At 47.6% G+C, this 25508-nt stretch overlaps 1 protein-coding gene across 2 annotated transcripts in view; it reads right to left on the bottom strand.

Moving 5' to 3' along the window:
* tfap2e (transcription factor AP-2 epsilon) overlaps window positions 1-25508 on the bottom strand; it is an 89516-nt gene that overhangs the window by 7762 nt on the left and 56246 nt on the right. For both annotated transcript variants that reach the window (XM_085962571.1, XM_085962572.1), the window contains one exon: window positions 17239-17380. In XM_085962571.1, the coding sequence (XP_085818697.1) occupies window positions 17239-17380 (142 nt within the window). The remainder of the gene's footprint in view (window positions 1-17238; window positions 17381-25508) is intronic.

The following is a 25508-nucleotide window of genomic DNA, read 5'->3' as shown; positions in this document are numbered from 1 at the left end:
ACCAACGATATAGGTAAAAAATGGGATGAGGTCCTAAAAGCTGAATATAGGGAGTTAGGAGGTAAATTAAAAAACAGGACCTCAAAGGTAGTAATCTCAGGATTGCTACCAGTGCTACGTGCTAGTCAGAGTAGAAATAGAAGGATATTTCAGCTGAATATGTGGTTAGAGGAATGGTGCCGGGGGAGGGATTCAAATTCCTGGGACATTGGAACCGGTTCTGGGGGAGGTGGGACCAGTTCAAACCAGACGGTTTGCACCTGGGCAGGGCCGGGACCGATGTCCTAGGGGGAGTGTTTGCTAGTGCTCTGGGGGAGGGTTTAAACTAAAATGGCAGGGAGTTGGGAACCTGAGCGGGGAAACAGAGGAAAGGGAAACAAGGATAAAAGCAAAAGACAGGAAGGAGAAAAACAAAAGTGACAGGCAGAGAAATCAAGGGTTTAAATCAAACATGGCCACAGTAAATAATAATTCTAAAAGATCTAAGAGCGTTAAAAAAACAATCCCAAAGGCTTTGTGTCTTAATGCAAGGAGCATTCGTAATAAGGTGGATGAATTAGCTGCGCAAATAGAGGTAAACGAAAATGATATGATTGGGATACGGAAACATGGCTCCAGGGTGGCCAAGACTGGAAACTCAACATCCAGGGGTATTCAATATTCAGGAAAGATAGGCAGAAAGGAAAAGGAGGTGGGATAGCATTGCTGGTTAAAGAGGGGATTAACACAATTGAAAGGAAGGATATTAGCTCTGATGATGTGGATCTGTATGGGTAGAACTGAGAAATACCATGGGGCAGAAAACGTTAGTGGGAATGGTATATAGACCTCCAAACAGTAATGCGGAGGTTGGGGATGGCATTAAACGGGAAATTAGAGAAGCGTGCAATAAGGGCACAGCAGTTATCATGGGTGGCTTTAATCTACATATAGATTGGGCTAACCAAATTAGTAACAATACTGTGGAGAAGGAATTCCTGGAGTGTATACGGGATGATTACCTGGACCAATATGTCGAGGAACCAACTAGAGATCAGGCCATCTTAGACTGGGTATTATGTAATGAGAAAGGAGTAATTAGCAATCTTGCTGTGCGAGGCCCCTTGGGTCGGAGCGATCATAATATGATAGAATTCTTCATTAAGATGGAGAGTGAAATAGTTGATTCAGAGACTAGGGTCCTGAATTTAAATAAAGGAGACTACGATGGTATGAGGTGCGAGTTGGGTAGGATTGATTGGGGAATGTCGCTCAAAGGGTTGACGGTGGATGGGCAATGGCAAACATTCAAAGATCGCATGGATGATCTACAGAATTTGTTCATCCCAGTTTGGCATAAAAATTAAACAAAAAAGGTGACTCAACCGTGGCTAACAAGGGAAATTAGGGATAGCATAAGATCCAAGGAGAGGACATATAAATTGGCCAGAAAAAGCAGTAAACCTGAGGATTGGGAGCAGTTTAGGATCCAAAGGAGGACAAAGGGATTAATTAAGAGGGGGAAAATAGAATATGAGTGTAAGCTTTCAGGGAACATAAAACCTGACTGTAAAAGCTTCTATAGCTATGTGAAGAGAAAAAGATTGGTGAAGTCAAGCATAGGTCCCTTGCAGTCAGAATCAGGGGAATTTATAATGGGGAACAAAGAAATGACAGACCAATTAAATACATACTTTGGTTCTGTCTTCACAAAGGAGGACACCAATAACCTCCCAAAGATGTCGGGGAACATAGGGTCTAATGAAAGGGAGGAACAGATAGAAATCAGTATTTGTAGGGAAATTGTGTTAGGGAAATTGATGGGATTGAGGGCCGATAAATCCCCAGGGTCTGATAATCTACATCCTAGGGTACTTAAGGAAGTGGCCCTAGAAATAGTAGATGCATTGCTGGTCATCTTCCAAAATTCGATAGACTCTGCAACAGTACCCATGGATTGGCGGGTAGCTAATGTTACCCCACTGTTCAAAAAGGGTGGTAGAGAGAAAACGGGGAATTACAGACTGGTAAGCCTGACATCGATAGTGGGGAAAATGCTAGAGTCCATTATAAAGGATGTAATAGCAGAGCACTTGGAAAAAAGTGACCGGATCGGACAAAGTCAACATGGCTTTACAAAAGGTAAATCGTGCTTGACTAATCTACTGGAATTTTTTGAGGATGTAACTGGTAAAATAGATAAGGGAGAACCAGTGGATGTGGTGTATTTGGATTTTCAAAAGGCTTTCGATAAGGTCCCGCATAAGAGATTAGCGTGTAAAGTTAAGGCACATGGGATTGGGGGCAAGGTATTGACTTGCATAGAGAACTGGTTGGCAGACAGAAAGCAAAGAGTTAGAATAAACGGCTCTTTTTCCAAGTGGCAGGCAGTGACTAGTGGGTTACCGCAGGGATCGGTCCTTGGACCCCAGCTATTCACAATATATATTAATGATCTGGACGAGGGAACTAGATGTAATATCTCCAAGTTTGCAGACGACACAAAGCTGGGTGGGCGTGTGTGCTGTGAGGAGGATGCCGAGAAACTCCAGTATGATTTGGACAGGTTGGGTGATTGGGCAGAAGCATGGCAGATGCAATATAATGTGGATAAATGCGAGGTTATCCACTTTGGTGTCAAAAACAGGAAGGCAATTATCTAAATGGCAATAGATTGGGAGAAGGGGAAGTGCAACGAGACCTGGGCGTCCTTGTGTACCAGTCGCTGAAAGTAAGCATGCAGGTGCAGCAGGCGGTTAAGAAGGCAAATGGTATGTTGGCCTTCGTAGCGAGAGGGTTTGAGTACAGGAACAAGGATGTCCTGCTGCAGTTGTACAGGGCCTTGGTGAGGCCACATCTTGAGTATTGTGTACAGTTTTGGTCGCTTTATCTGAGGAAGGATGTTCTTGCCATGGAAGGAGTGCAGCGAAGATTCACCAGACTGATACCTGGGATGGCAGGAATGACGTATGAGGAGAGATTGGGTCGATTGGGCTTGTACTCGCTGGAGTTTAGAAGAATGAGAGGGGATCGCATCGAAACTTATAAAATTCTAACAGGACTAGACAGACTAGATGCTGGAAGGATGTTCCCAATGGTCCAGAACCAGGGGTCACAGTCTAAGGATAAGGGGTAAGCCATTTAGGACAGAGATGAGGAGGAATTTCTTCACCCAGAGAGTGGTGAACCTGTGGAATTCTCTGCCAAAGAAGGCAGTAGAGGCCAATTCATTAAATATATTCAAGAAGGAGTTGGATATATTTCTTAAGGCTAAAGGGATCAAGGGATATGGGGAGAAGGCAGGAACAGGGTACTGAATTTGGATGATCAGTCATGATCTCATTGAATGGCGGAGCAGGCTCGAGGGGCCGAATGGCCTACTCCTGCTCCTATCTTCTATGTTTCTATGTTTCTATATAGCGCCTTTAATGTAGTAAAACGTCCCCAAAGTGCTTCACAGGAGCCGTTATTGAACAAAATTTGACACCGAGCCACATACAGTAAAGAGAAATTAGGGCAGAAAAATCTTGGTCAAAGAGATAGGTTTTAAAGAGCATCTTAAAAGAGGAGAGAGAGGCGGAGAGGTTTAGGGAGGGAATTCCAGAGCTTAGAACCTCGGCAGCTGAAAGCACGGCCGCCAATGGTGGAGCGATTAAAATCAGGGATGTTCAAGAGGCCAGAATTAGAGTGTAGAACGATCCTTCTAGATAGACGGCTCTATGGATAGGTTTGTTCCTGTTTACAATCAAAAAATTTCAAACGCATTGTACGTTTGGAGTCAGAAAGGGTTTCATTTCAAGGAGAGAGGTCACATTTCAACATGCAACCCTCCATGAAAAACTTTCAGCAGTTATGTTGTGTTACGACCTCAGTCCGATTGGACTGTCTGTGTGGCACTTTATACCCCACACTGGCTGGATACCAAAAGCTGGACATAGGTCTAGATCAGGCACCAAGCGAATAACATGAGCTTCTCCTCATCAAGGGGGCAGATCGGGGGTGGGGTGGGGGGGCTGTGGTGTGGTGCTGGGGGGGTGCTGTGATGCTGCTCTTGTACACCTCCCAGCAGCCAGCTGAGCTAGGCCCTAGGCTTGGGAACAGCTGCCAGTTCGGCCTCTCAGCCAGGAGGTACTATGTGTGTCATGGAAAAATTATAAAAGTTTGTGGGGGGGAAAAAAAAATCATTTAGGACAGCGAAAAGAAAATGGCAGAAAAAAAATATAGGTAATCTAAAGCTGGATTTGGACAGATCCAATGCTGCTGAGTGTCAAGTACAAGGACCATGTGTACAATCTGTTTTTAAAATAAGATTTACTCTGCTGGCAATACCCATAGGATATGAAAACAAAATGTGAAATAATTATAGGCCACGTAGTATAATGGATACAAATGTCTGGCAGTGAGTTACCAGGCAGTAATTCAATTAAGGGGTTCTGATGTCACCATAAACCACGAGAGCAAAGTGGCTTACGAACCTCAGCAGAACCACAAGATTGAGCTGCTGTGTTAAATTTACTACCAGACATTTGTTATCCTTTATAATATAGAGTCTATAATTATTTCACATTTGACATTTAAAAATTCTGTGGTGGGCTCACTAAGCACAGTAAAGGTGGTGTAACGTAGATGAGAAAGTGATGAAGATGGGAAAGATTCAAGACCTGAAGGCATATGGTGATATGTGACACTGCACACTTCAGTTCAACTTCACAATACCAGGTATTATGCAGCAGCAGATTGTAGGAAACACATAACACACTAAAATACCTACTATGATATATTAAGTCATGATTTACAATACATTGTATAATTTGCTTGTTGATCTCACATGTTGTTGCTCTTCGGTAATCTGGGATCTAGTGCAATATTGTGATGTTCAGCTGCTAAAATGAATCTGTCCTCAACCTCGCCTGTCTCTTTAAGGCCACTGCTCAGATACCCACTAGAGGGAAGTGATCCACAGGCACATCCTGAAACCATTTGGAGGCTAAATACTGGGGAAAGTTCTCTAGATTGACAGCTACTTATAAATTCCTGGCTCCTGCTCTAGGGGAGAGTCCAGATTATCAAAATCAAAGAAATCAGCAGGAAATGAATCGTTTTCTTCTTTTTTCATAATTCGGACACTTTGAAATGTGACAGGAATGTACTAGACTTTTATATACCTTAGCGGATCTCCCATAGAAGTTGGTTGATGCATTGTTTCATAAGGGCAGAAGTGCTAAACCAAGTAATGCATAATCTGCTAGGAATGTATATTCACTGTTAAATACCCCATTAAATGTTAAGCCTGTTGGAATAGGTGTAACTGGGGTTGTAACAGTGTTTTAACTGCTAAACAACCGTTCTGACCCTGAAAAACTAATTTTATACTTGTGGAATGTCAAATTTCTCCATTATGATAAAAAATTGTGTATATCCCAATCTTTATTTCACTCTTTGTAACATTTTTATAAAGTGCAGATAATCAGTGCTTTTTATTTCCTGGTTTGCTGTCTGAGAATTCTTGAATGTGATTTGCTGCTTAGACAGCTTGAAGACATCACTGCTGCGCTATGCTAGGAATCCCCTTTTGACAGTGCTACAATCAATTTCACGTCAAGGAAGCTAAAATTCTCGTTACAGAGATCGCAAGATCTCTGTGGGCAGCTTTCTTCAAGGTCAGCGACGATCGCCGTCGGTTCACTGCTGACCGCAAATTCTGGGCCAAAGACTAATTGTAAAGTAAACAAAGCCTCAGGTCATAGAATCATAGAATGGTTACAGCACAGAAGGAGGCCATTCAGCCCGTCAAGCCCGTGCTGGGTCTCTGCAAGAGCACTTCAGCTAGTCCCACTCCCCCACTCTTTCCCCGTAGCCCTGCAAATTTTTTTCCTTCAGGTACTTATCCAACTCCCTTCTGAAAGCCATGATTGAATCTGCCTCCACCGCCCTTTCAGGCAGTGCATTCCAGATCCTAACCACTTGCTGCGTAAAAAGGTTTTTCCTCATGTCGCCTTTGGTTCTTCTGTCATTCAGAGTTTAATTACTATTTGGTCAGGGAACTTAGCACATCAGAATACAAAGTTGGAAAATATTTGTTGCTTGGTCAGGAAACTTTTCATATTGGAAGACAAAGTCTCACATCAGTAATTGTTTTGGAATCCTAAATGTAAACAAAATAAAGCGCAGGTTCTATAAATCATCTTCCTTTATCTATCTCTCTCAGCTAAACTCTTTGAAGTATAAACAAGAGGCTGAATATAGTTTTGATGCGAAGCTCTTACTCAAAAAAAAATTCTTAAATTCACCTTCCAGCTTGTCTTGAAATCATTTGGGAAAACAAACAGTTATAGCCTGAGTAAAGATACAATTTGACATTTGTAATGATGAAAATAAACACATTTTCTGTGAATAACAACGGTTTAGGATTTCTCAGTAGAAACCAAATAAGGCACAGGTGGTGTATTGACTACTTTTCACACTCTCTCTGAATTAAAAAATGAAGCTTTTAAAATTCATTCTCCAGCCTTCTTCCCATCATTCAGAAAAACAAAACAACTCAGAAATCCCATTACAGCATGAGGAAAGGCGTACTTCCACTTGCACTGAGAAAATCATCTTAATGTTGGGAAATTCTTCACACTGCATGCTCAGATTGTAGCAGCATGGGAATCGCAGGCACAGGTGTAGTTGGTTAACTCGCTTCAGCTGACAGAGCGAGAGCTCTGGGAAAATGTCAAGAGCAAAGCCCAGGCTTTTGAAAGAGGCTGAAGTGCCCAAGTTAAAATCTATAGCTGAGCTTAATAATAGTATTGGGAAATACGTAATTTTAAAAATGTTTCTATTATGCTGGAAATTGTATTTTGAGCCCACGGTCAGGTAGCCTGAAGGGGCAAATGGTGGACCATAGAATTCTCACTAAGTGTTCTGAGAGGTTTGATTGGCTTGCCTTCTGCTTTATTTTATTTTGGTAGAATCTTCTGACTGATCATTTAAGCCTAGTTGTTTTCTTAAGTTCTTTGTAGTATCTCACTTTTCCAGCCACTTTATTTACTTTTGTTTCATGCATTTCCTGATTCCTCAGGTTGGATTTGTCCCTGTTTACTTGGACTCAATCAGCAAAATATGATAGCTGAATGTGACACCTGAAGTGTGTCAGACAGGAAGCGAGTTGAGGTATTGATTTTATAATTAGATAGATGAGTATATTATGAAATATTATGAAATATACACAATATAATATACTATATGATATGTTCTGATACACTATGTACTATATAATAAAGATTATACATTTTGATATATAATATTTTACAATATACTGGGCAGTGCACAGTGTTTTGGCCATTCAGTGTACTGTGCCCTAGAATGGTGGGAAGGCGGTTTCTATCGTGATTCTCCCATATCATGAGCTTCCGATCTCAATCATGTCACCATGGGCAGCTGCTAATAACAATTCAGGCTCTTCCTCACAGAGGGGATGGGAAAATTAGAGGGTCCCTCTGCTGCCAGCTCTAAAGCAGCATTGAACACAGCCTGGAAGCAGGTCTGAAGACTGTCCTCACGTCCAAGGAAGTGCACAGGACAGGAAAAGTCAGGGGATATAATACAAAAAAAGCATAACTTATGACAATTGACTGCATTTATGTTATGTTATATGATATATTATGATACTGCATATATATAAAGTAAAGCCGATTCCTCCCACTGCTTTATTTGTTGTTATTTTTCATTCTGACTTCTTTATTCTTTTCAAAAGATTCATCATTCACTTATCTGGAAATGTCACCAGGGAATTAATTCTTGATTCCCTTTTTCAGTCGCTCTTTCTAAATGCAATATTATCACATGCACAGACACCAGTCAGAATTAAATGCTCTTGGCTCCATCAAAACAGGTAATGGAACCCCGGGCAAAATTGCAATACCCGCTGCTGCCTGGAGTGGCGGCCTCATTATACATGGGTTGTGCTAAACAATAGTTCAGCTAGAAAGCTTCACAGGGGAAAACATCACCCTCAAGTGAAACCCTAATACTGTCACTTCTTGCCTAGTGTCACTTACTAGCAGAGCTGGCAAATTGATAGCGACAGTAACAGGGATCCAATACAACACCAATTGTATGAACTGTTGTGAAGGTTATTCTTCCAAGAAAATTTAATGATATCGCAGTGTTAAGCCCTGTGGGTCCAAGGTTGTTGGCAGGTGTACAAATTCCAGTTCAAACAAAATACACCCTGACGGCAATGCTTGAAAAACATTACATCATGACCTATTAATTAATACCAGACAGGGAAATTTGCCAGTTATTCCCCCATAGACACACACACACACCAGATACTGCACTGATATATCAACAGGGCAAAACGTTACTAAGCTAGAGCCCAGCCTGTGGGCATATATAACACCCTCTCTTTGACTGGATGATGATCCTGTCTTCTGCATAAATATCAACCATTTTCACTGGATAAATGACAATAATAAAAGCCGCCCCAGGAAATTCCAAAGTAGTCTGCAGGGGAGTGCAGCGGAGGGAAGTAAGTGAGCTCCATCACCGCTGGGTGACATACCTCAGTCACACACTCAATACTAATGAGAGCCATCGATAGTTACATTGTATCAAGACTATCTCTGATATACCCTGGCAATATTAACCTGAACAATAACAAACAAATGAATTCCCTTTCATCAGTGCTCAACTGTGGAAAAAACTTTGCATCAAGAGTGACATATTAGTGAGCCATGTTTTTCTTTGTATTTTTTTTCCTTCACTTCTGAAGGTGCTGACCCAGTTCCATGGGTACTGATCGCCCTCCAATACCACACAAATGGCTATACTTAATGTGTGAGCCTGGATAGTGAATGTTGGCTCTTTGTGCATGGCACCCCAGCAAAACCAGATCACATACACACACACACATACACACACACAAACATAGAATCATAGAATCGTAGAATGATTACAGCACAGAAGGAGGCCATTTGGCCCATCGAGCCCGTGCCAGCTCTCTACAAGATCACTTCAGCTAGTCCCACTCCCCCGCCCTTTCCCCGTAGCCCTGCAAAATTTTTTCCTTCAGGTACTTATCCAACTCCCTTTTGAAATCTGCCTCCACCACCCTTTCAGGCAGTGGATTCCATATCCTGATCACTCACTGCGTAAAATGTTTTGTCCTCATGTCGCCTTTGATTCTTCTGCCAATCACCTTAAATCTGTGTCCTCTGGTTCTCGACCCTTCTGCCAATGGGAACAGTTTCTCTCTATCTAATCTGTCCAGACCCCTCATGATTTTGAACACCTCTATCAAATCTCCTCTCAACCTTCTCTGCACGAAGGAGAACTACCCCAGTTTCTCCAGTCTATCCCTGTAACTGAAGTCCCTCATCCCTGGAACCATTCTTGTAAATCTTTTCTGCACCCTCTCTAAGGCCTTCACATCCTTCCTAAAGTGTGGTGCCCAGAATTGGACACAATACTCCAGTTGAGGCTGAACCAATGTTTTATAAAGGTTCATCGTAACTTCCTTGCTTTTGTACTCTATGCCTCTATTTATGAAGCCCAGGATCCCATATGCTTTTTTAACCGCTTTCTCAACCTGCCCTGCCACCTTCAACGATTTGTGCACATATACCCCCAGGTCTCTCTGTTCATGCACCCACTTTAGGATTGTACCCTTTAGTTTATATTGCCTCTCCTCGTTCTTCCTACCAAAATGCATCACTTCGCACTTTTCTGCATTAAATTTCATCTGCCATGTGTCCGCCCATTCCACCAGCCTGTCTATGTCTTCTTGAAGTCTATCACTATCCTCCTCACTGTTCACTATACTTCCAAGATTTGTGTCATCTGCAAATTTTGAAATTGTGCCCTGCACACTCAAGTCTAAGTCATTTATATATATCAAGAAAAGCAGTGGTCCTAGTACCGATCCCTGGGGATCACCGCTGTATACTTTCCTCCAGTCCAAAAAACAACCGTTCACCACTACTCTGTTTCCTGTCACTTAGCCAATTCCGTATCCATGCTGCCACTGTCCCTTTTATTCCACGGGCTTCAACTTTGCTGGCAAGCCTATTATGTGGCACTTTGTCGAACGCCTTTTGGAAATCCATGTGCACTACATCAACCCTCTCTGTTACCTCATCAAAAACATATAGAAACATAGAAACATAGAAGATAGGAGCAAGAGTAGGCCATTCAGCCCCTCGAGCCTGCTCCGCCATTCAATGCGATCATGGCTGATCATCCAAATTCAGTACCCGGTCCCTGCTTTCTCCCCATATCCCTTGATCCCTTTAGCCTTAAGAAATATATCCAACTCCTTCTTGAATATATTTAATGTATTGGCCTCTACTGCCTTCTGTGGTAGAGAATTCCACAGGTTCACCATTCTCTGGGTGAAGAAATTCCTCCTCATTTCTGTCCTAAATGGCCTACCCCTTATCCTTAGACTGTGACCCCTGGTTCTGGACTCCCCAGCCATCGCAAACATCCTTCCTGCATCTAATCTGTCCAGTCCTGTCAGAATTTTATAAGTTTCAATGAGATCCCCTCTCATTCTTCTAAACTCCAGCGAGTACAAGCCCAATCATCCCAATCTCCCCTCATACGTCATTTCTGCCATCCCAGGTATCAGCCTGGTGAATCTTCGCTGAACTCCTTCCATGGCAAGAACATCCTTCCTCAGGTAAGGCGACCAAAACTGCACACAATGCTCAAGATGTGGTCTCACCAAGACCCTGTACAACTGCAGCAAGACATCCTTGTTCCTGTACTCAAACCCTCTCGCTACGAAGGCCAACATACCATTTGCCTTCTTAACCGCCTGCTGCACCTGCATGCTTACCTTCAGCAATTGGTGCACAAGGACACCCAGGTCTCGTTGCACTTCCCCTTTTCCCAATCTATTGCCATTCAGATAATAATCTGCCTTCCTGTTTTTGCCACCGAAGTGGATAACCTCACATTTATCCACGTTATATTGCATCTGCCATGTTTCTGCCCAATCACCCAACCTGTCCAAATCATCCTGTAGTTTCTCGGCATCCTCCTCACAGCACACATGCCCACCCAGCTTTGTGTCATCTGCAAATTTGGAGATATTACATCTAGTTCCCGATCAAGTTGGTTAAACACGATTTGCTTTTAACAAATCCGTGCTCGCTTTCCTTAATTAATCCATACTTGTCCAAGTGACTTGTCCCGGATTATCGTTTCTAAAAGCCTCCCCGCTGCCGAGGTTAAACTGACTAGCCTGTAATTGCTGGGTTTATCCTTACATCCTTTTTTGAACAAGGGCGTAACATTTAAAGTTCTCCAGTCCTCTGGCACCACCCCCAGGAGGATTGGAAGATTATGGCCAGTACCTCTGCAATTTCCACCTTTACTTCCCTCAGCATCCTAGGATGCATCCCATCCGGTCCTGGTGACTTATCTACTTTAAGTACAGCCAGCCTTTCTACTACCTTCTCCTTATCAATTTTTATCCCATCCAGTACCTCAACTACTTCCTCTTTCACTATGGCGCACACACTTTCCTCACTGGGCTGCACACTTGAATAGAAACCATGCCTGTTTTTCTTCCATCCTTCGCCGAAGAACACCTAAGTCAATTGTAGCACAACTATTGCCATCGTAGCTAAGATCAGGTGACTGTGGGTCAAACCTAGGACCTTCCAGCTTGGTTCAATATTGGACAGTGTACTGACTGGGATGAAGACCTGCCACCTTTTAATTTTTTTATTTTAACCTGATGACAAACTTCCAGCCGCAATCATCGCCACTCCATAGTTGATTAGGCCAGATTCATTTCGGAGGGATGATTTCCCTCAGGGCCTGCTCCCAAATAACACCCAAAAAAAAATCAGGTGCAAAGCAGAATGGGCACTAATCCATTCTGCTCCTGAAAAGCACTGCGCATGAATTTCCTGTATGGTTAATTTGATGCCTGCATCTGACTGTGCCTGAAAAGGATACAGCGATGTTAATCTGATACAGATGAATGTCAGAGACCCCTGCACTCAGATTTCCTCTAATAGTGCTGGGTGCAGTTCAGGGGCAACTAGTCCCAGACAAACCTGTCGCTACTGATTCCAGAGCTGCTGTTTCAGTGCTCTCTGTCTCAAGGGATGTGCTGGTATTGTCAAGAAAGGTCATTATTTTGGGCTTTTTGGATAACAATGGGTTTGTTGCTTCAAGACTTGTTGAAGAATGCTGTTATTGTTTTACACTTAGTGATAGAGGCCGTGTTCATTGCTGACCCCCCCACCCCCACCACCGTCCTCCCCACAATCCCCGTCCTCCCCCCTCGCAACCCAACAACACCCGTCCTCCCTCCCCCACAACCCCCATCCTCCCCCCTCGCAACACAACAACTCCCGTCCTCCTGCCCCCGCAACCCCCATCCTCCCCCCCAACTCCCATCCTCCCCCCAACCCCCGTCCTCCCCCCAACCCCCGTCCTCCCGCCAACCCCCGTCCACCCCCCCAACCCCCGTCCTCACCCCCAACCCCCGTCCTCCCGCCAACCCCCGTCCATCACCCAACCCCCGTCCACCCCCCCCAACCCCCGTCCTCACCCCAACCCCCGTCCACCACCCAACCCCCGTCCACCCCCCAACTCCCGTCCACCCCCCAACCCCGTCCACCCCCCCAACCCGTCCTCCCCCCAAACCCCCGTCCACCCCCCGACCCCCGTCCACCCCCCAACCCCGTCCACCCCCCCAACCCCCGTCCACCCCCCCAACCCCCGTCCACCCCCCCACCCCCGTCCACCCCCCAACCCCGTCCACCCCCCCAACCCCCGTCCACCACCCGACCCCCGTCCACCCCCCGACCCCCGTCCACCCCCCCAACCCCCATCCTCCCCCCCAACCCCGTCCACCCCCCCAACCCCCGTCCACCACCCAACCCCCGTCCTCCCGCCAACCCCCATCCTCCCCCCCAACCCCGTCCACCACCCAACCCCCGTCCTCCCGCCAACCCCCGTCCACCCCCCCAACCCCCGTCCACCCCCCGACCCCCGTCCACCACCCGACCCCCGTCCTCCCCCCAACCCCCGTCCTCCCCCCAACCCCCGTCCTCCCCCCAACCCCCGTCCACCACCCAACCCCCGTCCACCCCCCCAACCCCCGTCCTCCCGCCAACCCCCGTCCTCCCCCCGACCCCCGTCCACCCCCCGACCCCCGTCCTCCCCCCGACCCCCGTCCTCCCCCCGACCCCCGTCCACCCCCCGACCCCCGTCCTCCCCCCGACCCCCGTCCTCCCCCCCAACCCCCGTCCTCCCCCCCACCCCCGTCCTCCCCCGACCCCCGTCCTCCCCCCGACCCCCGTCCTCCCCCCGACCCCCGTCCTCCCCCCGACCCCCGTCCTCCCCCCGACCCCCGTCCTCCCCCCCGACCCCCGTCCTCCCCCCCGACCCCCGTCCACCCCCCCGACCCCCGTCCTCCCCCCCGACCCCCGTCCACCCCCCCGACCCCCGTCCTCCCCCCCGACCCCCGTCCTCCCCCCGACCCCCGTCCACCCCCCCGACCCCCGTCCTCCCCCCCGACCCCCGTCCTCACCCCGACCCCCGTCCTCCCCCCCGACCCCCGTCCTCCCCCCGACCCCCGTCCACCCCCCCGACCCCCGTCCTCCCCCCCGACCCCCGTCCACCCCCCCGACCCCCGTCCTCCCCCCCGACCCCCGTCCTCCCCCCGACCCCCGTCCTCCCCCCCGACCCCCGTCCTCCCCCCCGACCCCCGTCCACCCCCCCGACCCCCGTCCTCCCCCCCAACCCCCGTCCTCCCCCCAACCCCCGTCCACCCCCCAACCCCCGTCCTCACCCCGACCCCCGTCCTCCCCCCGACCCCCGTCCACCCCCCCAACCCCCGTCCTCCCCCCAACCCCCGTCCACCCCCCCAACCCCGTCCACCCCCCCAACCCCCGTCCACCCCCCCAACCCCCGTCCACCCCCCCAACCCCCGTCCACCCCCCGACCCCCGTCCACCCCCCAACCCCGTCCACCACCCAACCCCCGTCCTCCCGCCAACCCCCGTCCTCCCCCAACCCCCGTCCACCCCCCCAACCCCCGTCCACCCCCCGACCCCCGTCCACCCCCCAACCCCGTCCACCACCCAACCCCCGTCCACCCCCCGACCCCCGTCCACCCCCCGACCCCCGTCCTCCCCCCGACCCCCGTCCACCCCCCGACCCCCGTCCTCCCCCCGACCCCCGTCCTCCCCCCGACCCCCGTCCTCCCCCCGACCCCCGTCCTCCCCCCGACCCCCGTCCTCCCCCCGACCCCCGTCCACCCCCCGACCCCCGTCCTCCCCCCGACCCCCGTCCTCCCCCCGACCCCCGTCCTCCCCCCGACCCCCGTCCTCCCCCCGACCCCCGTCCTCCCCCCGACCCCCGTCCACCCCCCGACCCCCGTCCTCCCCCCGACCCCCGTCCTCCCCCCGACCCCCGTCCTCCCCCCGACCCCCGTCCTCCCCCCGACCCCCGTCCTCCCCCCGACCCCCGTCCACCCCCCGACCCCCGTCCTCCCCCCGACCCCCGTCCTCCCCCCGACCCCGTCCTCCCCCCGACCCCCGTCCTCCCCCCGACCCCCGTCCACCCCCCGACCCCCGTCCACCCCCCAACCCCCGTCCTCCCCCCAACCCCCGTCCTCACCCCCCGACCCCCGTCCACCCCCCGACCCCCGTCCACCCCCCGACCCCCGTCCTCCCCCCGACCCCCGTCCACCCCCCGACCCCCGTCCTCCCCCCAACCCCCGTCCACCCCCCAACCCCCGTCCTCCCCCCGACCCCCGTCCACCCCCCAACCCCCGTCCTCCCCCCGACCCCCGTCCTCCCCCCGACCCCCGTCCTCCCCCCCAACCCCCGTCCACCCCCCGACCCCCGTCCACCCCCCGACCCCCGTCCTCCCCCCGACCCCCGTCCTCCCCCCGACCCCCGTCCTCCCCCCGACCCCCGTCCACCCCCCGACCCCCGTCCTCCCCCCGACCCCCGTCCTCCCCCCGACCCCCGTCCTCCCCCCGACCCCCGTCCTCCCCCCGACCCCCGTCCACCCCCCGACCCCCGTCCTCCCCCCGACCCCCGTCCTCCCCCCGACCCCCGTCCACCCCCCAACCCCCGTCCTCCCCCCAACTCCCGTCCTCCCCCCAACCCCCGTCCTCCCCCCAACTCCCGTCCTCCCCCCAACCCCCGTCCTCCCCCAACCCCCGTCCTCCCCCCAACCCCCGTCCTCCCCCCAACCCCCGTCCTCCCCCCCAACTCCCGTCCACCCCCCAACCCCCGTCCACCCCCCCAACTCCCGTCCACCCCCCAACTCCCGTCCTCCCCCCAACCCCCGTCCTCCCCCCGCAACCCCCTTTGTGCAAATAGATTATTTGGAGGTAGATGAAGGGGAAGCAACCACAAGCCCCCCTGCTGAAGTCATTCACCTCAGCCTCTTCTGAGTCACTAACTCCTAGCACAGAGAAGACATCCCTTCTCCCCAGACCATACACCTGCTCCACGTCACCTGGAATAAAAAGAGACGCTTCGTAGTCAAGCCAGCACCCTCCTCCTCTTCTCATACCATCATTTTTAATTCTTGCAACTTGTTTTCCCGGTCTTTCCGCCTACTGCTGCCTGGCACCTCGGGGTTGCCCTCTTACTAGCTCCCTCCAAGGTAGATTGCTATGGTGCCTGCTCTGCTTCTTGGGGTGCTGCTGCTGTCCCAGCGCAGCAGCACAAACTTATTCACAGGGAATAGCACCTTTAAATAAACATGAAGACCACCAACATGCAATTCGCAGCTTCTGGCGCACGTACATTAATTTAGGAACTTATCATTTTTCATCAGTACGTGCCCAGGTAAAAATCCTGCCCCATTGCCTGCATAAAGAATAAAATCTTTCTGGTTCTCCCATGTGCTTTAAACGGCACCTGCCCCTTTAATGGAGCTGGTGCCTTTAAGGCCCTGGAAGCAGCCAGACTTCCTCCAGTCTTGATGACTGTGGCCAATAGCGTGCCCCCAAGTTTACCTCTGTTACGTTAATTAGGCCCGAGAGCAAATTCAGGCGTTGAGTTCTGGGTGCTGGCGAAAGGCGTTTCTGGCGTAATCGGCATTAACAGTTCTCTGGTGTTGTGAGCATCCAAGTACCTTTAAAAGCAGTCATGAGAAGCCAAAAATCATGGACCTTTAAGGGCTATGTTGTCCTCTATTTTTAAAGGTTGGGAGTCACGCTCATTTTTTCGCTGTAATTTGTGACCTCATGAGTCTGCGGGAGCATGCGGTTCTTGAGAATGGGATTTTGTTAATGGCGTTGAGAAAACAACAGCAATCATGCTGCCCTTTCAAAAACTGATCTTTCAACTCTTCTTAAGCAGCTAATGAGTCACTACATAAATGTAGAATAGCATGCTGCTGCAGCTGTGGAATGGGCACTTTTGAGGATAAAGTTCAAAGGAGCAGATTTACTGACAAGCTGGCAGCATGCTTGCGCATGTTGGAAACCTGTTATGTCATACAGTACAGAAGTGTGACAATTTAAGGCTGCTACATTTAAATCTAAATCTTATTGGTGGTAATATTTATTTACAGTCAGTGAGAAAAATACCACCCATTCTGTTTTAATCCTTTTTTAAATTTTCAATTCAAATGGTTATGCACAAGAGTGTCCACTTCTTTTAAGTAACACGTTGTTTGTTTAACTCGCAGTTTGGATGCTCTGCAACTAAGGCCTTTGGATACAATCCTGACTCTAATAGTGTTGCACAAATCCTGACTCTAATAGTTAGAACAGATGAGGCTCAATACCTCTGTTTCAACATAAACCTGGTCCAACAGAGACCTCGGGATTAACCCTTTTGTGTCTACCAGTTGAATTTCTATATCATAGTAATAGAGTAAGAATCTTATGATTTCTCAGTTAATCTGGAGACCACCAGTATAAGGAAATGCTTTGGACTTCCTTGCCTTTCTGTAATTCAGCCTTGGATCAGTCAGCTTTAGACATTTACTGGACATTAGTGTCGAAGAAGGGAATCAAGGGATTTGAGATAGTGCAGGAAAGTGGAGTTCAGGTAGAGGATCAGCCATGATCTTACTGAATGGCGGAGCAGGCTCGAGGGGCCCTATGGCCTACTCCTGCTCCTATTTCATATGTTCTTATGTTCTTGCTGAATTTTGACAACTGCAAATGGTATTCACTGTTCAAAACAGTCCTGTTTAAACAGCCAGAGCCCAGTTTAAGTGCACTTTAATATCTTCTTGACTGGAGAAAGATATATATTGCAAGTCTGGTACTCACTTGGTGGCAAGCAGCATATTTTTTCGAGCGTGGAGCTCGGTTGGGTCTGAATGTTGTCGGGTCAGGAACTCTGCCGCTGCCTTTGCAGGGAACTCAGTCTCACAAACATACCCAAAATCCCGGGCCAAGTGCACAGCCTCTCCTACAGAAAGCAAAACAGAAAAGAGAGTGAGTGAGGCCATTTAGCATCGGAGAAGAGGAACAAAATGTATTAAGCATGAAATCAGAGAAATACAGCAAGTAATTTCCCTCCCTGGTGACTCACTAAGGTTGGTATGACATCGAGCTGAGTTTCAAACTGCATAGCCTATCCAATACTAAGAAAGCCCATTTCCTTACCTCACCGCTACTGCTGCTAAAACTCTACTTCAAACCTTTGATATCTCCAGGCTCAACGTCTCCAACCTTCTCCTAACCAGTGTCCAGAGCTCCACCCTATACTCCAAATCTTTCAGAACTCGGCATTCTATCCTGTGCTTTGTCCCACTCACCCATCGCCCTGCCCTTGTTAACCTTCACTGGCTCCCCATCTCCTAACACATTGATTTCAAAATCCTGATGCTTGTTTACAAGTTCCTCAATGGCCTTACCCCACACTTCTTCTGCAAACCCCTCCAGCTGTATATCCCAGCTCACACTTTCCCCACTTCTGATTCTATTGTGATTGCTCTACTCTTCTCCCATATGGATGGCAGACACTTGAGCCATCACTCTCCTAAGCTCTGCAATTCTCTTCCTAAACCTTGATACATCTCTCCCCATCTTCAAAAGCCTCCCCAAAACCTATTTCTTGGACGACACCTTCAGTAACCTTCCCTAACTCTCCACCTAACTCCTGCTTGGTCTTTATTCCCCCTTCCCCTTTGATCCCCTTGAAATGTTTTGCTATATAAGTGTAAGTCATTTTTGTTTTTCTTATAAACAACAAAGTTTGGCGCAACCTTTTAGTTACAATGCCAGCCTGTTGGATTCCCAGGTGGGAGAGCCAGTGTTTGAATCCTAGATTTGGGTTTGCCCTTGCAGATGCACTGGATGGTAATCACCAGGTTGTCTTCGATAAGCAGTGGTTGCTTAGTGCTCGTAAACATTTTTAATGCAATCAACCCAGGGCAATCCTGGGACCGCATCAAGAATGCAGGAACCTAACTCACAAGCGGGAAACAAAAAAACCCCAATGTTGTTAGTTTATACTGTATTAAGAAAGAAACAATGATATTCCCAGGTAGCACTGAGCCTGTGTAACAGTTCTCATTCGTCTTCGACAACCTGAGAAGCATCTGGCTGAGAGAGTTTCCTTAATCGATCCAGCTAAAAATCACTGGCGAAATTTGGAGGTTGGAAATAAACTATTTGGTATTCAAGAGGTTAACAACTGGGTGCCTTCCAGTGAACATTCACTCTCCTCTGTTAGACATTAAGGGAGCAAGAATGTTGAGCGTTAGATGCCTTTCAAGTAGTGATAGCAATTTATTCCCAACAAATTAAAAAAATAAAAAGGCCTTCACTAAAGTATGCATTCCTGAATGGTTCCATACTTTGCCCAACAGCCCTTCTACCACAACATTAAAAAAAAAATTACAAATTTAGAAATAAAAAAGGAATTTAGACTTATAGGCCTAGAAATTCAGTGGGCTGCGCCACCCGTTAGCGCCTTAAGAGGGCGCTAAGTGGGTCGGAAGCCACTGGCCACGCCTCCCGCTAAATTTAGCGGGATGCTAATGGCGGCGCTAGCCGTTAGCGCTGCACCGCTACTGATGACGTCATCGGTGTGCGCAGCGCCCCGCTACCGCCCTGATCACGAAATTTAGTTGCGCCCCCTGCTTTAACGCCGGTCACTATTTGCGACCGGTTCAGGGGGGCCTACCTGCGGCGGTAGAGGCGCTGAGGTGCGGGGAGGCCATTTTTTTTGCTGGCCGCCTGCTAGCACCTCTCCGCGCCGCCGTCCCCGGCCTCCTGAACCCCCCCCCCCCCAGCGGAGTGCCAGCTGTGTTCCAAGAGCCTGGCACTTCTCCTTGGTGCCGGGCTCTTTTGCCGGCACTCGCGATCTTTGATCGCGCTGCAGCAGGCCCCTCCCCTTTAAGAAGGGGAGGAAGGCCTGCAGTACCGTGGCACATTGTGCAGCGATATTGAGTTGCAGCGCCCCAAGAGGGATGCGGGGCGCCTCCAGTAGTGCCGCGCTTCCCTCTGGGGCGCGCAAAGTCAATTTCCGGCGGGCGGCCGCGACTACTTCCAGGGCACTACTTTTAGCGCCCTGGCGAGGCTGGCACCCCAAACGGAGCGCCGCTGAATTTCTAGGCCATACTATCATCACATATTTTCTCAAGCAGAACCTATTGTATACTTTAATGGCATCATGCCCCAATTTAAAATATTTTTTAAAATTATGTTAGCACTAGTAATTCTGCAATGTTATTTGGGGTTTTTGCATTCTGGAGCTGACATCTCAATGCTTAAAGAAGCACTCTCTTCATGAAAGACATTTCTTCTTTGTTTCCTAAACACTGTAATGCCATGATGTCAAATTACATTTCACAAGATGCCATTGCATTATTTGAATGTTATGACAAAAAAGACACAGGACCGTTCCACTATTCTTCCTCCCCAGGCAGTTTGTGCATCCTTAAAATATGGAAATGTTCAGCTGTTGTGAGTTTTGGTTGTGTAGCTGGTGAAATGGAACATAAGTCCCATGAGGTGATGGTGAGCTTGTATGGAGAACTGGTTCAGCCCTGCCTGCAGGAGCGTATAACATTCTGGTCACTGTATGACATGTGGAACAGCCTCATTTCAGAGAGGATGGAGAAGGAGACAATGAAACTGAGACTTGGGAAACTGGGAATTTTACACTAAAGAAAAGAAAAAGAAAGACTTGCATTTATAGAGCACCTTCCACAACCATCGGATGTCCCAAAGCGCTTTACAGCCAATGAAGTCCTTTTTGAAGTGTAGTCACTAGTGCAATGTGGGAAACACGGCAGCTAATTTGCGCACAGCAAGCTCCCACAAACAGCAATGTGATAATGACCAGATAAACTGTTTTAGTGATGTTGGTTGAGGGATAAACATTGGCCAGGACACTGGGGATAACTCCCCTGCTCTTCTTCAAAATAGCGCCATGGGATCTTATACGTCCACCTGAGAGAGCAGGCGGGGCCTTGGTTTAACGTTTCATCCGAAAGACGGCACCTCCGGCACTAAGGAAAAAAAGTCTTGAGGGAGCCCTTATCGAAGTTTCAGGATCCTAAGGATAACAAATAAATTAAACCCTAATAAATTGTTTGCCATAACCACAAATTCAGGGCACAGACTCAAGCTCAGAAGAGGGAAGGTGAATAGATAGCTTAAGTTAATTACTTCACACCAAGGGTCGTGAATGTGTAAAATAGAGCACCCACAGAGACAGTGATGGCAGATAGTGCTGGCAAATTCACAAGGGAGTGGGTAGTTTTTGGCAGAAGAACTGATTGAGGGATGTAAGGGATAAAGTACAGTATGGTGTTTTCTGAACTTTGGGACGTCAGATGGGCCACAAATTTTCTGAAGATGTACATTTTGGTTTAAGATTTAGCTTGGCTCTGGATTCCTTAATTCTGTCCAGGGTATATGAAGGGCTACGAAGCAGCTTGACTTAGAGAAATCATATTCCAACTTAACCTGATACATACAATTGTTGCAATTGGTTTGTGTAAGACACATATCTGAGCAAGTGGCCAAGTCATTGGAATTGAAACATCAACATTTTTGGGATTTGTTCAAATATGTGTTTGATTGGTAGCTTTTAAAAAAAAATAACAAGCAATTATTTAAATTTGCTGAGTCTTGGTCACATTTGTAAAGGTATTAACCAGCCTTTCTTTTTAAATCTGTTCCTAGCCTTTTAAGAGAGATTATAAGGCCGTAGCTTCTGTATGGTGAGAAAAGGAAAAGAACTATATGTAAGAATATTTTGTATATCATAATTCTGCACAGCAGTTATAAACTATTTATTATTTCTACTACACGAGGCACTAGTTAAGCTTAACAACTATTCTAAAAATATATCTTGTGTTACTGGCAATGTTTGATTTTTGTTTTACTGCATAATAAAAAATGTTGGCAGTTAAAGCCGAAGTCAAAGTATAGTGGTGTTATTCTGCCATCTTCCGAAGACAAAGATGATCATGTGTGAACGTGTGATGAAGCCAGTAGCTGAAATACACTGAAGAGGGTTCTCTGTTCGTTCGCTGGGCACCCGACAAATTTAGTTTGGTATCTGGACAAGTGAAAAAGTACTGGGACATAGGGAGCTAGAGCTCACTTACAAGAGTAATCTGAAACCCAGAAGTCAAAAATACCTAGAGTAAAAAAGAATAAAGAAACGCTATGTTTTTATGTTACTATTTTGTTTTTTCCCCCTTTCACTTCAGCTATGATCTTTCTCTCTCCCTCTCTCATCTCCCTTCTCACATCTTTCAGTTTCTATCCCCTTGGAACTATCTATCTCTGTCTTTTGTTAAGAAGGATGCAGCGTAAACTTAATTCCGAATTGAAAATAAATACCAATGGCAGAGACGCACATAAAGGGGCTGAGTGCCTGCAAGATATTTGTACGTTTCTGTTAAGTTTTGTCTGAGTGAGCAGTATACCAGTGGCAGTTCCACCAATATCATGTCGCCAAAAAAAATCATTTTTAAGGTTATTGTTTCACGATAAACTCTTTCAAAGTATTCTTCTTCCTGGATCAGAATGTCTCCCATTTATAAGAGCTCAAAATATCCAGTAATGCAAATCCTTTGTCACAGTTTTTCTACTGGGCTCTAGATAGATCAACTGCTGAAAACAGTCACTGAAAATGTACAGAAAAATACATTAAAATCACCCATGTGGCCTCTGCACATTATTACAAATATATTTCACCCCTGTGTGATAAAGTAGCTGGTTGTGTTGCCCCATGTTACTGACGCCTGTATAGAACAACCAACAATAAATATTCAGCAAGGGAAATTGCTGTCTTGGTGAACAATAAACTGGAACTTAAAGCACTTAATATGATCAATGACTAACCAGGACATGACAGGGAGCTACTGAAAACCTACCATTTCTCAGCTTTTCAAATATAAAACAAACCAAATGAGAAAATGTTCTTACTGAAAGTTTCAAAAGACAGACCAGCTGACTGCAATGGTTTGTGGAGGGATTGATTTGAGATGAAGCAAAACAAGACCAGAGGTATAGAAAGACTATGGCGCAGTTAGAGATGTTCTGACTGAAAGGGGATTGCTTGTAAATGAGATTTTTTTTTCCAAAAATGAGAGAATAATTTTAAAGAAATAAACCAGAAAAGCTCATGCTTTTAAAATATCTGTATTAATGATTGTGTTAGAACTGAGGCTGTGTTTGAAAGACAGAAAAAGTGATTAAGAGACACGGTAATACAGAGAGACAGAAAGGGCAGAATGGAGAAACAAGAAGAGGCAGCAGGAAGAAGGTAACAATGAGAGAAAATGATAATGGAGAGAAAGTAATGAAAGACAGATGCTTGCTAAATGCCGAAGAAAGAAATAGGGAAATTATGTCCAGAAAACTGAGAAGGAAGACAAGGAGAAAGACAACAATTTGCAGTTATATGATGCCACGAAAGCAGTACATAATTCCAAGGTGCTTAATAGAGGAGAAACGATGCAGAGCAAGAGTAGAATGTGATTTAGTGGAGGTGACAGTAGGAATGGTTGATGAAGTAAGTTTTGAGGAAGCTTTTGAAAGCGGTGGGGTGGGGGAGGGGGGAGAAGTGGCAAGGAGAAGAGTTCTAGACCATAGGATCATGAGGGCTAAAGATTGTCAGTGAAGGTGGAATGGAGGGAGGAGAGATGCGCAGAAGGCCAAGGGCAGAAGAGCGGCGAGCACATTGGCAGGTGGGGCTGGAGAAGGTTGCAGAGGGAGAGAGGGGCAAGGCCATGGGGTGGTGAGAAGGCGGCGAGAGGAGGGGGGAAGGGGGGGCGCAGGGGAGTTTGTAAACAAGGATGAAGATTTTGAACTCATTACTTTGGGGGCTGGAGAGCCAGTGGAAGTCAGTGAGGACGGGGTAATAGGATAGGTGGCAAAGGATGATTAAAGAAAATGTTCGGTGAAACAGTGCCCATAACTACAGGATGAGACTTAGAGAGTAAGAAAGAAACAGCCTTAGGCTGGACAGGGATAATCTTTCTGCAAATATCTGTGTGGGTGTATGTGTGTGCGGGGCTGGACAGTATTTAGCCCTCATTCTTTAGAATCACTTGAATTACAGTAAAGAAACTTCAATACAACATAAGAAGACCAATAGATTAGCCTTCTTCAAAGTCTATGATTAAGAAAGCAAACAGATCATCTATAAAGCAATTGTTTATTATTTGTCAAATGTTAGCAATTTCCTTTTAGAAACAGTCCTTCATTTCCTTGAACAAACGCTGGCTAATCAGGCAGATAATTAGATTTGCCCACAAAAATGACCTGATTTCTCCTACCAGACTGCAGTGTCCACATTACTTGCACATCACGTCAGTCATACCCTTTGTGTTTTTTTAAGTTTAATATTACTTCAGTGCATGCAGCATGGATTCAGGAGCAGACAAAAGTTATTTCAAATGCAGTTAAGAACATAAGAACATAAGAAATAAGAGCAGGAGTAGGCCATTTGGCCCTTCAAGCCTGCTCCACCATTCAATAAGATCATGGCTGATCTTCTACCTCAACTCCACCTTCCCACACTATCCCCATATCCCTTAATTCCCTACATTCTCAAAAAATTATCGACCTCTGTCTTGAATATACTCAACGACAGCTCTCTGGGGTAGAAAATTCCAATGATTCACACCCCTTTGAGTGAAGAAAAGTTCTAAAATCAGTAGTGAGGGCAGGATTCAGTGGCCTGATGTTGACTAGAAACAAACCTCCACTTATGGGGGGAGGAATTCAACTCATCGTTCCAGTGTATAAATCGGCGTTAGACCTCCAAACTTTGTGTCGTGATCAGCTCACTGCTCAGGTCACCGCAGACCAACAGGCAAAGCAATCGCTCGAGGTGCATCGGATGCCAGGTTAGCTCAGGCGACTTTTAATCGTCCAAGGCGCCCACCTTAAACAGGAATTAGGCTCCTGAAATATGCAAATTCAGATCCTATGCAGGCTGTACGACCCCAAATGCGACATCCAGGTACGAATGGGCAAAGCATGTGCCACGCACGCTCTGTCTGGTTGTATTAGGTCTTCAGCGACCTAACCAGCAGTCCTTAAAGGACCTGGCGGCAGCTCAAAAAGGGGCCCAAGAGTGCTCTCCCTGGGCCCACAAAAAAATTCCAGCCGTCTGCCCGGGGCGTACGAAGCCCCTCCAGGATCGCCGACTCCCCCTACCCCCCCAACCCCCCACCAACCCAGACCCTGCCAAATTCCTGTCTTCCTCGGAAGGTAAGTTGTAACGGGCTGTCCATTTGTTGCCTGCAGCTTGCTGGCGGCATTTAAATAAGGCACAAGCCAAATTTGTCTCACTGCTCAGGCCACCACAGACCAACAGGCAAAGCAATCACTCGGTTGATTTTGCGCCAGTTTGGGCGCAAGCCGAGTTTCTCCCTCAGGAAATTTGACTAAAATTCTCAAATAGTTATCAGTAATTAATTAAAAAACAACATTCAGAGACAATGAAACAACAGCCAGAACTTGGTCCTGCTACATATTGATCAGTGCCCACTGCCAGAGAACAGAGGGAAACAGAAATCAGAGTACAGAGAGAGACCTTTGTCATCCCTCAGTACCACACTGGGGATATCTACACTATTATTTTCAGAAAAAATATACTATATATATTTCTGGAGCCAGCAGTGAGAGCAGTATTCAGTGGACTGGTGTTGACTAGAAATTAAGCCACACTGCCAGACTCACATCATTCTAACGTTGCCATCTATTTTGCTCACAGAAGGGATAAGAATGATTGGAGAGGAGACTTTAATCTCCTAAACCCAAATTGGAATCTGTACCCTTTTCCTCTTTCCGAGTATATTCCCTTTGCATATAAGATATATCGTTAGTAACACTGCCCATTAATAACAGTTCCACATTTGCTTTTACTATGCCAGCACTAAAGACACTGGGGGTAATTTTAACCGAACTCACTGGGCAGGAAACGGGCGGGTTCTACAGTAGTTGGCTGCCCATTTTAATGCCCGCCTGATTTTACTCTCCATTGACTCCAATGTGGGGAGCTGACTGGAACCAGCCCATTTCCTGCCCAGTGGGTAGGTTAAAATTACCCCAGTAGA

This window comes from Somniosus microcephalus, chromosome 20 (genome assembly GCF_052327205.1).
Source record: "Somniosus microcephalus isolate GS21.2 chromosome 20, FLI_Smic_1.0, whole genome shotgun sequence".
Lineage (NCBI taxonomy): Eukaryota > Metazoa > Chordata > Chondrichthyes > Squaliformes > Somniosidae > Somniosus > Somniosus microcephalus.
This window is presented reverse-complemented; position numbering and strand designations above follow the sequence as displayed.